This window comes from Pteropus alecto, unplaced genomic scaffold (assembly GCF_000325575.1).
Source record: "Pteropus alecto unplaced genomic scaffold, ASM32557v1 scaffold20, whole genome shotgun sequence".
NCBI classification, from domain to species: Eukaryota; Metazoa; Chordata; class Mammalia; order Chiroptera; family Pteropodidae; genus Pteropus; species Pteropus alecto.
In genome coordinates, this window is record NW_006436298.1 from 38,917,630 (window position 1) to 38,933,019 (window position 15,390).

At 34.5% G+C, this 15,390-nt stretch overlaps 1 protein-coding gene across 2 annotated transcripts in view; it reads right to left on the minus strand.

Moving 5' to 3' along the window:
- Window positions 1-15,390, minus strand: part of PGGT1B (protein geranylgeranyltransferase type I subunit beta) — a 40,622-nt gene that overhangs the window by 16,034 nt on the left and 9,198 nt on the right. For both annotated transcript variants that reach the window (XM_006913291.3, XM_025047718.1), the window contains exons 3-6: window positions 10,331-10,398; window positions 9,035-9,186; window positions 7,772-7,904; window positions 2,385-2,430 (exon numbers count right to left, since the gene is read on the minus strand). In XM_006913291.3, the coding sequence (XP_006913353.1) occupies window positions 2,385-2,430; window positions 7,772-7,904; window positions 9,035-9,186; window positions 10,331-10,398 (399 nt within the window). The remainder of the gene's footprint in view (window positions 1-2,384; window positions 2,431-7,771; window positions 7,905-9,034; window positions 9,187-10,330; window positions 10,399-15,390) is intronic.

Below are 15,390 nucleotides of genomic sequence, written 5' to 3' on the forward strand. Positions count from 1 at the left end.
AAAAACAGGTATGCTAGGATTAGCGGTGAAAGATTCTATACAAAGAACAGCAAGTAGAAAAGCCCTGAGATTTAGAAAGATGAACTATTCCCAGTAAAGAATAAAGTTGGGCTGAGGTAAAGAGGTCAGAGGAAAAAACACAAATGATGAAGGAGACAGAAACAACTTGTCAGGAAGCAGGACAAGAGGAATGTGCTGTTTCAAGAAAGAAGGGGGAGAAGTTAACAGCTTTAAATGCTTCAATAAACAGATGATGAGGAATGAAAGACCTTGGATTTGAATTACAGATCATTCATGACTTGAGTAACTTCCTAAATTGCTAAAGGCTTACAAAGAAAATTAAAGAACAACCCATCCGTGTAAAAGGGCAAATAGTATATTTGGACCACTATTCTAAAAAGATTAACAATAGAAAGAAGAAAAAGGGAGAACACAATGACTTCACAGGGTAGCAAAACTGAAGGGCTTTTTAAGAAAAGGTTTTACTTGCCAGTGTAGATAGTGATAAAATAAGACAGGGAAGGAAGGCTATACCAAAGTCCTCCAGAGTAGTACTTCTCAGCATATCTAACCTTACAGCACACAAAGAACATCTGATATTCTTAGAGCATACTGGGGTGCCCTCAGGGGGATGCTCCTGGCCAGAGGCCACCTTAGCAGGGGCTCCAGATACACAAGTCTCACTTGGCTGCCACAAAGGCTGAGGGAGCAATAGCTTAGCACACTTAGAACCCATTTGTAGTACAACAATATACTGTGACACTGATTAGGAAGCCCTCTTTTAAGGCTTAGGCCTTAAACCTACCAAGCCAAATTAGAGATGAAAGGAGGATGTAAGCTTGGCAGGAATCGCAGTCTATCACTGATGCTCTTGATGGGTACAATCCTACTCAAGTCATACTGACTCAAAATCATTATCTACATGACTCAGCAAGACTTTTTTCCTAACAGGATCCCTCAGAGAATATCATGTTTGAGCAGCCCTCTCTGTTTCACATCCCAGAGAACGTAATCCCAACTTCTTGGGAACAACACTGTCTGTCCCACAGGTCTCCTATACTGGTGAGGTGTCACCTCAGCCAGAGTGCCCATTAACACCCTTTACAACAGCGAGTAATAGACCCTGTCTTCTCAGAAATCCTTACAAATGCCAGATTTTCTATTTGTGCAACTACGAGTATATCCTTTGTTACCAAGTAGTGATGACCAGTGACATAACTGCTATTGCCAGCTTGCCCCACCCCCAATCTCATATAGACTCAGGCAGACACAAGAATTATGGTGTCCTAATTACAGTATGGCCTCAGAAGTCAAAGACTGTCTTCTATATATGCCTTAGTGACACATACTTTACAAATACCTACACTGAAGGAAGGAGTAAAGATGTGAGGGAGGAGATACCTTACAGGACAAGGTTCCAGGGGAAATATAAGGATATGGGGTAGAGAAATATGTTAAAATATCTTTTTATACATGTTTTATAGATTAGAAACCACTTTACCCCACAGCTCTTATAATCCTAACAACAATCTCAAAAAAAAAGAGATATAATTATTTCTACTCTGTTGGTGAGGAAACCCTGAGAGATTAAGTGAGGAGCCAAGGTCACACAGCTGGTATCAGGGATAAAACCTGAATATTGATCTGTTCTGTTCTTTCCACTCTATCACTAGCATAAGGATGGACACAACAGGTGAGCACAAAAACAAACAAAAACCCCTGCTGTGATGAAGAGGAGTCTACTCAGAGAGGATCCTTGGTTTGGGCCTCTTTCTTTCTAAAAGAGGAACTTGGAAGCTTATTTACTTCTACATGGAACTATTCAATTTGAAAGAGTTAATAAGGCTACTGATGTGCTGACAAACTAAGTGACTATTATCTCTCTATTCTGGTTCTGCCAAAAGTGGGGAAAATGTGAAAAGACTGAACATATATACACTTGTATATAGTGAACAAATGCTATGCAGCAAAATATTTTATGAGACCATGACTTAGGATAATTATATTAAGGAAGATAAATAAAAAAATTTTCACATTTAATATTCTGCATCTAGCCTTTTAGTGTTAAGCCAAAGAAGAAAACCTGTTGTTTTCCAAAATTGTCTTAAGAAATTATTCTGAGATATCTTCATGCAGTTAATACTTGAAAAGATTATTAGAAAATATTATATAAACATTCTGGTCTGAATAATCTATAAATGATTACTGACACAGAAGAGGTTCAAATTAGCACAATGGTGTCAAAAGACAGAAATAAGAAAGAAGATTACCAGGCTGCACCAAGGATCGAGATAAACTTCTGAAGTACTCCATGTTAAAGATATCATGATGTTATTTAAAGAAACAAAAGAAATTACATGTTCATTTATTTTAAGATGCCTTACCATGAGATTCAAGTCCAGCTCCCTGTGCCAACCCATTGTCATAAGACTGAAAAAGAAAAACATGATTCAGTTTAACAAGGAAATAATAAGTTGTCATTATGCTAATTTTTGGTCTCTTGATCTAATTTTATTTCTCCTTTATATCTTCCAAATTATTCACTCTTTCTCACAAAGAAGCAGATGTAAGCATTTTCAAGTACCTGATCTTTGTCTTACTCACATCAAATTACTAAATGCAAACATCAGGCACATTCTGAGAACAGACTGTTCAAAGATGGCACCTATTCAATTTCTACTCGATAAAAAGGCCCAACCCTTATTCCCTTCCCACTTGCAAGAATGTATGAATTTAAGGAAAATATAAGGATTTCATACTTATAAAACATTATAAACACGAAACAAATCTATTTTGAGGCTTTTGGGTAGTGAGGATAATGGTGTCTACCTAAACAGGAATCTCCCCACATTTCTACAAAATCAAAATAGAATAAGAACAATACAACGACAGAAAAATGAAACCTAAGCAAAGCTGGAAGACATGCTCAAGCTTCAAATTACCTGTCTATAGAAAAAGAAACATCAAATCCCAGCAAGCTGTCTCTCACACTCCTGACACACTTTTGCAGAGAGCAAGGACAATCTGAAAAATCGTGAGGAAGAGAGAGGTGGGGCGCTAATGGCAGATCTGAGATTGAGTCTACCCCAAGTGTGAAATATAGGCAGTTCTTGCTTTGCACAGTTCCAATATGTACATATTCCAAGTGCCATGGCTTAAATAACACAACATGGTTCAAATTTCAGTAACCACAATATATTAACTATGAGCAATTGCATAACATACAAACTTACTTTTGGCCTCTCAGTCCACAAATCACTGCATCAAGACAAATGACTAATCGCATCATCCTTTTCAAAGTCTGTTAGTGAATTGTCACTGCACATTTTATTCAGTTCACGCAGAGAAAGCAAAGTGTGTGGTTGTGTTGACTCTTAGTGATAAATCCACATGATGATTTACAAAGGCATAACCAAAAGAGGTTATGAGAGTGGCCACCAAAGATGAAAGAGAAGTAAGGAAATGAAAAGCAGTAATAGTGGAAGTGAAACCGAGTTCAAACGGAGTTGTAGAAGAAACAGCTGATCATGGGAAGGCTGACAGTGCTGCTATTTGAGACTATATAAGCAGTCAGAAGAACTAAGTGAAGGCAAATATCTACATGGATGAGGAAAGTAGTTGTGATGAAAAGAATGAAGGTATTCTAGAGAAGTGATGCTGGAAAAAACCACATAAAAGGAACTCTCAGAGATACTGTACAACAATGAAGATGCGAAGGATAAAATATTGGAAGCTGATACAAATACTGAAAGAAGTATGATCATTTATCAAGACAGGAAAGATGCTTGCTCCATATTGTAAGTTATATAATGAGAAGAAGCAAGGCACTATTCAAATGACTCGATAATTTTTTACAAAGAAAACACTTTAATTCTCAATACTGCTAATATTTTAAATGACAGTGTACTAAATAAATATTGGTTTTACCATTAAAAATTCTCTGTACATTTATAACTGATAGTAAAAGAGATTTTAATGTTTTGGCAAAAAATTGTAAAGGTCATAGAACAATAGCAATGTTTCCCAATGATGATTAAGATCACTTTGCATCATTTCAGCTTGGACGGTCATCATTATACTCTGGCAATACCATGCAAAGCGAGCACTGCCTGAACTGAACAGTTCTGCTAAAACTGAGTACTGACTATAAGGAAGGATCTTAAGAATTTACAAGTCAAAGCGGTAGTATGCAAAGGGCATAACTCTGGTGAAGACAGTTAAAAAAAGAGAAAGGCTCTTTGAAGATCAGGTAATAAAGGAAAACTCAAAAGAGCAAAATTTAGATAACTGGGAAACAAAAGAAAACCTCTCATAAGAAAAAACACAGAACTCAAAACCCTTACTCCATCACTAAACACTACCCCGCCACATTCATTAAAGAAACAAAACTTTGTTTTCTTTGCATTGAAAAGAAGGTACTCAAACTAGGAATTCTTGTAAGAAAAATAATACACTAAATAACTAAACAGAAAAGGACAATGTATACAAAGTAACAGATGAAAACACAGCAATCAGACTGAAAACATCTTAGTATATGAAAATCTTCCTCCACTTCCAAAAACAGTGATAAAGCAGAAGAAAACTGTAATACAGCACCCCAAACTCAATTACATATCCTCAAACAAGCATTTGGAAATACAAAAAGGAAATTAAAAATGAAAAACAGAAAAGGATAAATAGTACGAAGAAATAAAGTTAAACGGTTTCAAAAAAGAAAGGGAAGAAAAAGACAAAATAAACTGAGAAATGAAGACTGAAGATGCCTAAACAGTAACAGTTTCAAATGAAAAGATAATTAGGGACATTAAAGAAAAGCTGAAACCGCAAGAGAATAATAATGAGACAAAGTAGTAAAAAAAGTCAGAAAGTGGTTGAAATGAAAGATAAGCAAAAAGAACATACACAAAACTGGATAAAGAAAAAAGCAAAATAATGGACTTGAAGTAGGTGTCAGCAAAGCAGGGATGGCAGGCTAAAACTGGCCTGTCTCTTGGTGTTATACTGTCCTGGAGTTAAGAAAATGGTTAGTCTTACTCAAAGTAAAATAAATGCAAATTAAAAATACACTAAGATATCACTTTTTACCCAACAGATTGTAAAAACCAAAGTACAACAACACACTCCATTGGCAAGGCTGTGTGGAAATAGGCATTCTCATGTACTGGTGAAAATATAAACTGGCCTATACTTTTTGGAGAGAAAATGGGCAATATTTAATAATATTAAATATGCACTTATCTTTTGATCAAGCAATTCCACTACTAGGAATTATATGAAGATATATCTCAAAAAATATGTCAACATGTATGCAGAAGGCTGTTCATTTCAACACTGTATTTGGAAAATATGTATTCTATACATTAAAAAGTTGAAAAAACTATGGCACTTGTACACAATGAAATACTATTACATAAAAAAAAAAGAGGAAAACCTCTATGACTTGATATGGAAGAATTTTCAAGCTATATTATTAACTGAAAAAAGTATTTATGGTATGCTATCTTTTGAGTAAAAAAAAAAAAATGAAGGGGAAATAAAAATATACATATCTGCTTATCAAAAAGAAGACAAACCAAACACTAATGAGAATGGTTACCCATACAATGAACAGGAATAAGGTGGTAAATATGTGGTTAGGAAGGAGGGTGGTAAAAAGGACAGGAGGCCGTTGTCAGTTGCACATCTCTGAATATACCTTTTGGTACAGTTGTGACTTTCAGAACCAGGTTAATATTCCCCATATTAAATATATTAAAATCAATAAAGTGTGTGCATGGGGGAATCCTAAAATGGAATCCAAACAAACAAATTTGGTTGTATTTCAAATAAATAGTAAACAGACTAAAGTAGGTAAAATAAAAGTAAACCAAGTATTTAAATATAATATTTTGAATATATATCCTCAAGCTCTAAACAAAAAGAATTACTCTAGGTAATGGAGCGACATTTGTCACTGTTAGAGAATGGAGTTATAAATGAAAAGAGGAAGGTTAAAATGAATCTTGTGATGTTGGACTGAAATTTGAGGTATTAGTATGGACTCATAGTTTTTAATATCTAGATAGACAGACACAGAAATAGACATAGATGTATTAAGTGTTTGGGGGGACGGGTGTCTGTGTGTACATGCATAGATATATACATTTCTTAGCTCTGTCTGCTGAGAGAGGGGCTATAAGCAACGATATCCCAACATCAATGGGCACATCCAGTGTCCAAATCCTGGTTTCTAAACACCACCCTCCAATAAGAATAGGGCTCCTTTAACAAATGACTGATTCCAGAGCTGAGGCTGGGAAAGTAAAAGATGCACCCAGAAATATCTTATGGCAAAAAGCAAGGAGATGCTCAAAGAATGAAGAGGATATGTCAAAAGGGCACAAAAGCCTTCTTGAAGGGGTTCTCACTGACCACCTGGGATAATCTGAGTATCAAAATACAAAATGATAGTAACAGACAATAACCTTGAATAAAACAAGAATCTAGTGTCCATAGTGAAACAGATTGATGGCGGCAAAGGGAAAGCTTTTTCTAACGGTAGAATTTCAATCGATAGTTATAGGAGGAATTATAGGGCTAGAAAATCATCAATGTATACTAACACTAATGGATAAAAGTTTGATGGACAGGATAGTTACTTACTCTCCAAATATCTTACAATGAGATACTGAATAATTACAAAGAGAAAAACACAAAACTTTACAATGAAAAATCTGGCATACGACAACTTGACAAAGTGATCAGTTAACATCACCAGCAATCCGGCAACTCAACATCTGTTACCTCCAAATACAATGCACTGAGATGAACACAGTATCACTTCTATCGTATTCATGCCAAAATGCACATCACCCATCCTTGTATGTAACATAAATTTCCTTTCCTCTAAAAACTCCTTGAAAGGTTTGTTCTTTCTGCCCCCACAGGCTTTTTAAAATTAATGCTATTGTAGATTCTACAAATTCTGATTCACATGTATATTGAGTTAAAAATAATATTTTTTCTCTAAGAACTTACATTTTCATTTTGAAATACTGACTAGTAAAAGCTGAATTAACAACCTAAAATATTATAATCTATAAAATTTAAAACTTCATTTGGAAAGTAATAAACCTAAGAAGCAACACTTCCACTTCTCTAGTTTTACGTAAAAGACTAAAATGTAAAGCAAAAGTTAATTCTGGCTGAGACTAAGCCTTCCTTCCTTACAGCTGCCAAAAAAGATTAAATTGTATTGTGTGAAGGAATAACATATCTACCTGATAGTCTCCTTAAAATAAATCTTAGATTGAAAAAATATGTATATTGAGAAACCAGAGTAGATCCAAAAATCTATTGTCAGCCTAGACAATCTTGTTACATTTGGGTCTTGCTAGTCAAAATGGCTTAAGGAACTGACACTTCACATGCAATATAGGAATAATCTCTCCAAGGATGCCATAATTTTTCATTATGATTGGCCAGGATCCCTGCTAGAATAGACTATCAACATTTGCTTTTAAGATGCTTCTACGGTAAACCAATCTTTTCTGGAAAAGACATTGTTTCTTTAGATATAGTAAGATTACATTTAAATTTTAACAGTCAAGGAGTCAACCTGTCCTTGAAGATTATTTTTATGTGGCTGTTCTGATACATGACATACCTAGAAAGCAATCTTATTGGCCTTATTTCCAAATTTTTGCTGAAAAAGTTGAAGCATGAATTATACTGTAGCCCTGATATACCAGCAATAGTAACCTAAAACAAACAATTTATCAACATAACTTACCATACTACTTCTAATGTAGTTGATGGCTTTTTTCGTATCCATACCAGACCAGTTGTTTAGCATGTAGCAAATACAGGAAGCACAGTATACAAATCGCATGTCATTTTCACTGCCTTCAGGTACCGCGCAAAAACTGAAAATAACAACATGACACTATTAACACTGTACTATAATTTATTATTTTTTTTTGCAGGGGGAGGAGGGTTAGAAACACCTATTTCATGTCTTTACTCACAAAAAAATCTATTATGAACATGGATTTAAAAATCTAAATATGGATTTAACAAGCATATACTACTTTTATTATTCCATAAAAAAGAGGGCTATTAACTTGAATAATATAAAACTATCTCTAAATATTATTCTTCTCCAAAGTTCTAATTTCTGGATAGCTTTACATGCTACCACTCAGAGTAAGTTTGTTTGCTCTCCTCCAGGGGCAGCTGTGGCACACTGGCTTGAGAATGAATGGCAAAAAAAGTAGCAGGTAAAACCTGGGACCTATTGGGTATTAAGAAATTCCCAAGCCCAAGTTTTGCTACGTGAAATTTCTCCTAACTGTGTGTGTGTGTGTGTGTGTGTGTGTGTGTGTGTGTGTGTGTATATAACTATTAATTAATTGATCATATTGTTTTAATTTTTACCTATTTACTTAGTTTTATAGCGATAATAGTCTGTGTCTTTCATCTATTCCTTTATTGATAAATAAGGATAAGGTAGCGGTAAACAAAGACTGCACTGAAGTACTGAGAAATTAGTCACGTGTACTTGCTGAGGTAAATACTGAGTCTTATAGTATTTGCAATTAATGTCAATTTATTTTATATGATGACATTAATTTTCCCCTCATCAAGAACAGTGTTTTAAAAATACTGACAGGAAACAGAAATATTGGTAGATGGAACACTGAAGTAACAACACAGCAGGGTTTGTTTGCGAAGTCTTTTCTTTAGACAGTATTATTACTGCTTTATCACTTCCTAGACTTAAAAAGGTTTCACCTTAAAATTCCAAGAAGATTCTTCTTTGGTTAGACACACCACAAGAGCCATCAAATATTAATGAATTCATTAACTTTTTTTTATCCTTTCAAAATGTCGAGAAAACTACCTACAATGTTCATCCTTTTCTCCCCATCACTGTCACAAATTCAGACTAGTAAGAGTTTATGATAAACTTTAAAGTTCCAGTATCCATTTTTTTAGTTCCAAAAGATTTTTCTTAAAACACACACAAAAAAAAGTAAAAAAGAATGTCCCATACCTTCCATCTTCCAGCTGAAGGGCTCTCAAGCCTGCTAAGCAAGCTTCTTTATTTACGCGGCTTAGGTCATCTCCAAGAATAACCAAGCATGAAAGGCCAGTGTAGGTCATCGCTATGTGGCCACTATCATAAGGATGAGCTGTTCCAGGATTCTGAATTAAAAATTAATGTCAATTAGTAAAATGAAATGAAAACTTATTTCATTAATTTGACATGAGGTCAGTAAATACTGCAATTAAATGTTGTTCATACTGATTGGTATAATATAGAATTGAGAAAAACAAATTTCAATTATATATACGTATATATAGCCATATTTTACGAATCCTTTGTTTTTAGATTTCCCTACTAAAAGCAATGGGCACACATTGGAGACACCGTGCCAAATTCATGACTGTGACATAGGCAACTTGGTCTACAACTTGAGGCAGAGGAAGAAAGTTGAAGAAGTGCCTCTATCAAATCATGTCACCTTCTCCAAAATCGCTATTCCAAAATTTTGAAGCAGAGTATGGAAAAACTGGCAACATGCCATTTATCTTCAGATTGCAATTGTATATAAATCTTGATATACAGCCACGTACTGGCTTGTAATCATATACAAGCAGGTTGACCTTGTCATGAAGAAGTTTCTATTTTATGAGCCCTCTTTCAACAAAATGACGTATTCTATGCTTTCTACTGTAGAATACTACTAGCATTTTGTGCACAGATGAAACATCTACAAAACTTGTTCTGGGTATGCTTCCTTGAAGAAGGAAAACACTCTTCACTTTGATAGGACTCACTGCTTTCTATACCTGCAAGTGCTGGTACCAACGCCTCCAGCTATAACCCTGAAGATATTTTGCCTATTGCCGCAAAGGTCACCAAATTCATCCCTACTCTGGTCTTCAATCACTGCTTTGGCAAGAGTTTTTCCTTTATTCCTATGAGAACCAAATGCAAAGACCTCCTCTAACACATACAAGTTCACTGGCTACTAACAGAGCCAAGTATCAAGTATATGAGTGCTTTACTTCCAGTTTCTCCAGGAAATCACCGATAATTTGTACACACACAACAGTGAGACATTATTTTTGTAACAGGAGTTTCTGGGTGTATACGTATTGTGTATTCTTCCTGGAAGTAAGGTTTGCATAACTTTCTCTTAAAGGGTTCATAATATACATTATTATACAGTATTTAGCTATTGAATCTTGGAAGCCTGGTTCTTTCTGTATCCTTTCTTAGTTTTCTTTCTCACTAAAATCTCCTCACCTCACTTTCCTTCCTCCTGACCCAAACAAAACTAACCTTTGATGGGTTGAAGGGAATACCCAAGTATGAAGAGCCACGGAAACCACAGCGATTTAGATTTGATCCTAGAAAATAAAAACATACTTACTTAAAGTATACCTTATTTTTTTTACAGATGCTAAAGCAGTTAAATTACACAATCTTTCAGAAACAGAGTATTTTAGTACCAAAGCTTTGCTACTGTCTCCATTTTCACACTAGCTAATGGTGAATGCTTACTACATAACAGGTCTGTTCTAGGCTCTTTATGGAAATCTCATTTAACTTCCAAACCAGTCAGAGACAAAATAATGATTTTCTACCATGTATCTTTTTACAACCCACCTCGCTGTATACAAAATGCTTTCATACTTTTCCCATTGGACAGACGATTTTTCATGTGATCAACATATTCAACCCCTCATTCTACAGAACAGAAAGCAGAAGCCCAAAGGTTGAGCGACATATTCAAGGTAACAGCTGGTTGGTAACACAAAAGGATCTAGAATCCTAATTTGCCATCCACTGTTTTTTTACTTTAACTGTTGCTTCTTTACAAGGGAGCAAGCTAAAGGTATATAAACTGCTCTAAAGTCACAGAAAGTATATGTACTTTGTAATTCAGTATTAGACAGACCTTAATTCTGAGTCCAATAATGTACTTCACTTTGAAGTACAAAGAACATTACAAGTTAGAACTTAGTCTCTACTCATTCAAAATATGTTTACTCACACAAATTTTTTTCCTATCTAAAAGCTTTCACTTTTCACAATATTAATGGACTATAACTGGGAACCAAAGAAAGAGAGAATATAGTTATCTCCATGAAAAAGGAACTTCTGTGCACTCTTGGTAAAAATGTAAAGTGGTATAGCCACTATGGAAAACAGTACAGAGATTCTTTAAAAAATTAAAAATAGAACTACCATATGACCCAGCAACCCCACTCCTGGGTATTTATTTATTTGAAGAAAATGTCAGCACTATCTGAAAGAGATATCTGTATTCCCACGTTCACTGCAGCATTATTCACAATAACCAAGACATGAAAACAAAACCTAAGTAACCATTAATAGATGAATACAGAAAATGTGAGATACACACACACACACACACACACACACACACACACACACACACACACATACACACACACACACAGAGGAAGGTTATTCAGCCATCAAAAAGAAGGAAATCCTGCTTTTTGCTACAATATGAATGGGCCTTGATGGCATTATGCTAAGTGAAATAAGTCAGAGAGAGAAAGACAAATACTGTATGTTCTCATTTATAAATAAAATCTATAAAAGCTAAAATTAAAGAAATAGAATAGTGGTTTTCAGAGGCAGGAAAGGAGGAGATGGGAGAAGTGGGGAGATGTTGGCTGAGAGGTATACACTTGTAAGATGAATAAGTTCTGGGGATCTAATGTACAGCATGGTGACTACAGTTAACAATACTGTATTGTAAACTTGAAAATCTTTAAGAGAGTAGATCTTAAATGTTATTACCACAGAGACACAAAGAAAGGTAATTATATGAGGGGATAGTGGTGTAACTAACATTATTATGGTAATCATTTTGCAACATATACATGTATCAAATCATCATGTTGTATACCTTAAACTTATGTCAATGATATTTCAATAAAGAGAAAGTTAAACATGTAAAATAAAAACAGGTCATAACTACAATAAGAAAAAAATTATGGTTTGATAGCTATTAGAAAATCTGCATGATAGATGAATAAGATAGGAATGCAGCATCAATAGACTGTACATGCACTGCTAATAATCAAGCTGACTTAAAAATAGGCTTTGATGTGAGGAACTGGCTTCATATCTCTTATGACTAGTACATGACTAATTCATAATAACTGTTTTTCACTCTTCTATTCTCCAAATCCGGTACTGTACTTTACTCAGTTTTATATCCCCTGAAATATTTAGAATAGTAGCTTAGACATTAACTCTTTAAAGAATTTAGGAAACTATCTACTAAATTTAAAACTCTCCACAAACCTTCTTCCCTTATCGACAACAAAAATAAAGATACCATCTAATGGTGATAGTAACTTTAATGAACATGGTTCTCTTATCCTTGCTAAAGACTTAAATTGGTAAGCCATTTAAGACATGCCAATATGTAAGGAGCCATAAAAATGCTCATACCCTTTGACCCAGTAATGATACATCCGTGGACCTACTCCAGTAACTCCAAATGTGAGGTCATATGCACAGAAACTGTGGCTTCAGTTTATAATGGTGAAAATTTAGAATAAATAACTCTTCTAAAACTCTCATTAAAGTTTTATATTCTACAGGTTTATAATGTTTTGTTAGATTATTTTTTTAAAGAATCTAAATGTACTGTCTTTTAATGTTTGACATATAGTTAGTGTTTATTATGAGCTTAATAGTAAAACTTTAAGTCTTAAAGTGAGGCATGACCTAATCATTACCAGGAGTTAGCTTTGCAACTTCATAATTGTCTTTCATGTGCAGGCATGCAAATAAAGAGGCAGTTTTTCCTAATAGCTGCTAGCTAAATACATTATATTCTCTAATAACACATCCCTCTACATACTCATGCATGAACACATAATACATATTACATCCATACATATTCCCATTTTTGTTGCTTCTCCTTCCCATCTAACCAATTTCACTTTTCTGAAGTAATCTGGCTTTTTATGGTATATTGCTATTTAAACTACTTCCATGTAACAAGATAAACTAGTTTGACTTTATGACTACCATGGTGAAAGATGATTCTCAGGGTACAGTTTCGACTCCTTTGGAGGTTATTAGCGCCATCTAGTGTTCCTATTCAGTAGTAGCAAATCAAACTGAAAGTGGTCTGGCTGCCCAATAATCAATTGCATAGCTTGAAAGAAATGCGGATAGATGCCTCTTGGGTCCTAACCCAGGCCCACATCAAAACCCTGAGAGTGGAGCCTAGTCAATCATATAATTTTAAAAAGAAAGCAATCCCTGTGTGATACAGTCAGAATAAAGAACCTGATTTGGTGAAGGCATCCTCAACCATGATAGAGTCATAAGCTCAAGCTTGCTAGTTTATCTTGTCACAGGGAAGTATTTAGATAGCAATATATCATAAAAAGTCAGATTACTTCAGAAAAGAGAAACTAGGTAGATGGGAAGGAGAAGCAACAAAAATGGGAATGTGTGTATGGGTGTAATAGGTATATGTGTTTATGCATGAGTATGTAGAGAGAAGTGTTATTAGAAAATATGTGTTTAGCTATCGACTTTTAGAAAAAAATCCCTTTATTTGCATGTCTGCATATGGGAGACAATTATTAAGTCATAAAGCTAACTCCTATTAATTGGGTTAATTGGGTCATATGTCACTTTAAAACTAGTTTTACTTTAAGCTCATAATAAACACCAACTATATGTCAAGCGTTGTATAGTGCATGTGCATTTAGATTCTTTGAAAAAGAATTAAGCTCAAAAATCTATTTTTTTAAATCTATTTTCTAAATGTCACAGATTAGTTTTAGAACTGCACCTAGACTAATTTAAAAAAAAAAGGCAAGTAGAACAGTTTCTTTTGTGGAGATTAGAGATTTAACAATGTTTCACCAGACCTATGACTAGGGACAGTTGAGGACATTAGCCAGCCGCTGTGAGATCTTTAAAAAAAAATTCTCGATCTACAATGCTTCCAAAACAGGTGCTCTACAATATTTTAAATCTGCAACATCCTCGATTTAGCCACATAAAACTATACTTACATTTTAAGCATATTATTTAAAAAAGGCAACTGACTGAAAAATCTACTAAAAAAAATTCATTAAACATTTTACCTTTAAATAGTAAACCATCTTTTCTACATTCTCAAACACTTAATCTTAATAGTTTATAAGATCTATTTATACCTGATTAACTGAACACCTATTACAATGAGCCAGTACTGGAAATATCCAGTAACAGAAAGATCAAAGGACTAGAAAACACAAACTGCATTCTAATATTGTATCTAGTATTAACTAGCTATATTATTAGGGACAAATAATTAATCTCTCTAGACCTTAATGTGCTCATTTGCAAAATTCTGGACTATAATATTCCTCCTTCTATTCTAGCTCTAAAACTCTCCGGTTGTGCCCTTAATCAGAGAAAGGAACACACAATTCCCAGCTTGATCTCTTGTTTCCTAAATTCTTCTTCAGGTTGATGAGAAGGGCTCCAATACTCCACAATGAGTGGTCTGACCACACACTTATTACTAGGATACCACTATGGTCTTTACAACTGTGCAGTTAAGTGGAATGCCAGGGTTAATTTTGATTAAATATTCACACTGACTTAAGTGCCATACATGACAGTCTCCAGTAGGGACTTATACACTTCAACTAGTAAAGCAGCACTAGTACATGGAGTCAGAAGCCAAAGAGTTCAGTCTGGCTATACTACTTACATGGCCTTGGGGCAGGTCTCTTAATCACTCTGCCTCTCATTTACCTCTTCGGGGGAAGGGAGATGAGGGGAAGAACAAATTTCATGATGTATTTGACAGTGCTTTTGAAAATTATAAAATATTAAATAATGTACAGCATTATCCCTGCCACTAGCGAAATATCAATAGTTATATATAACCATATGTTTTAGTTTTTGTTTATTTTTGTTGTTTTGAAGAGGTTAAGCTAAGACTTTTTCTAACTTGAATTTTTGAATTCAGAAACATTTATTGTAAACATTCAAACAATGCAGATACATAGAATAAAATTAAAGTATCTCATCCTGCATGCCCTACCTCTGTTCCCATCTACTTCCCCCTCCACGAAGATTTTCTATGTATACTTTCAGAGTTTTCCTATACATTTATATTCATAAATTATTAAACCAAAACACCTCTGTACATGTTGGTATTTATCATTTAACCATATATATGAATAATTTCATGTCAGTACATATACATATCTACCTCGATCACTTCACTACTGTATAGTACTCTCTACTAGACCATAGTCTATTTAATGGTTTCACTTTTGAACATTTATTTTTCTTTAATTTGTTATTGTAATAAACAATGCCAAAACATTCTTCGA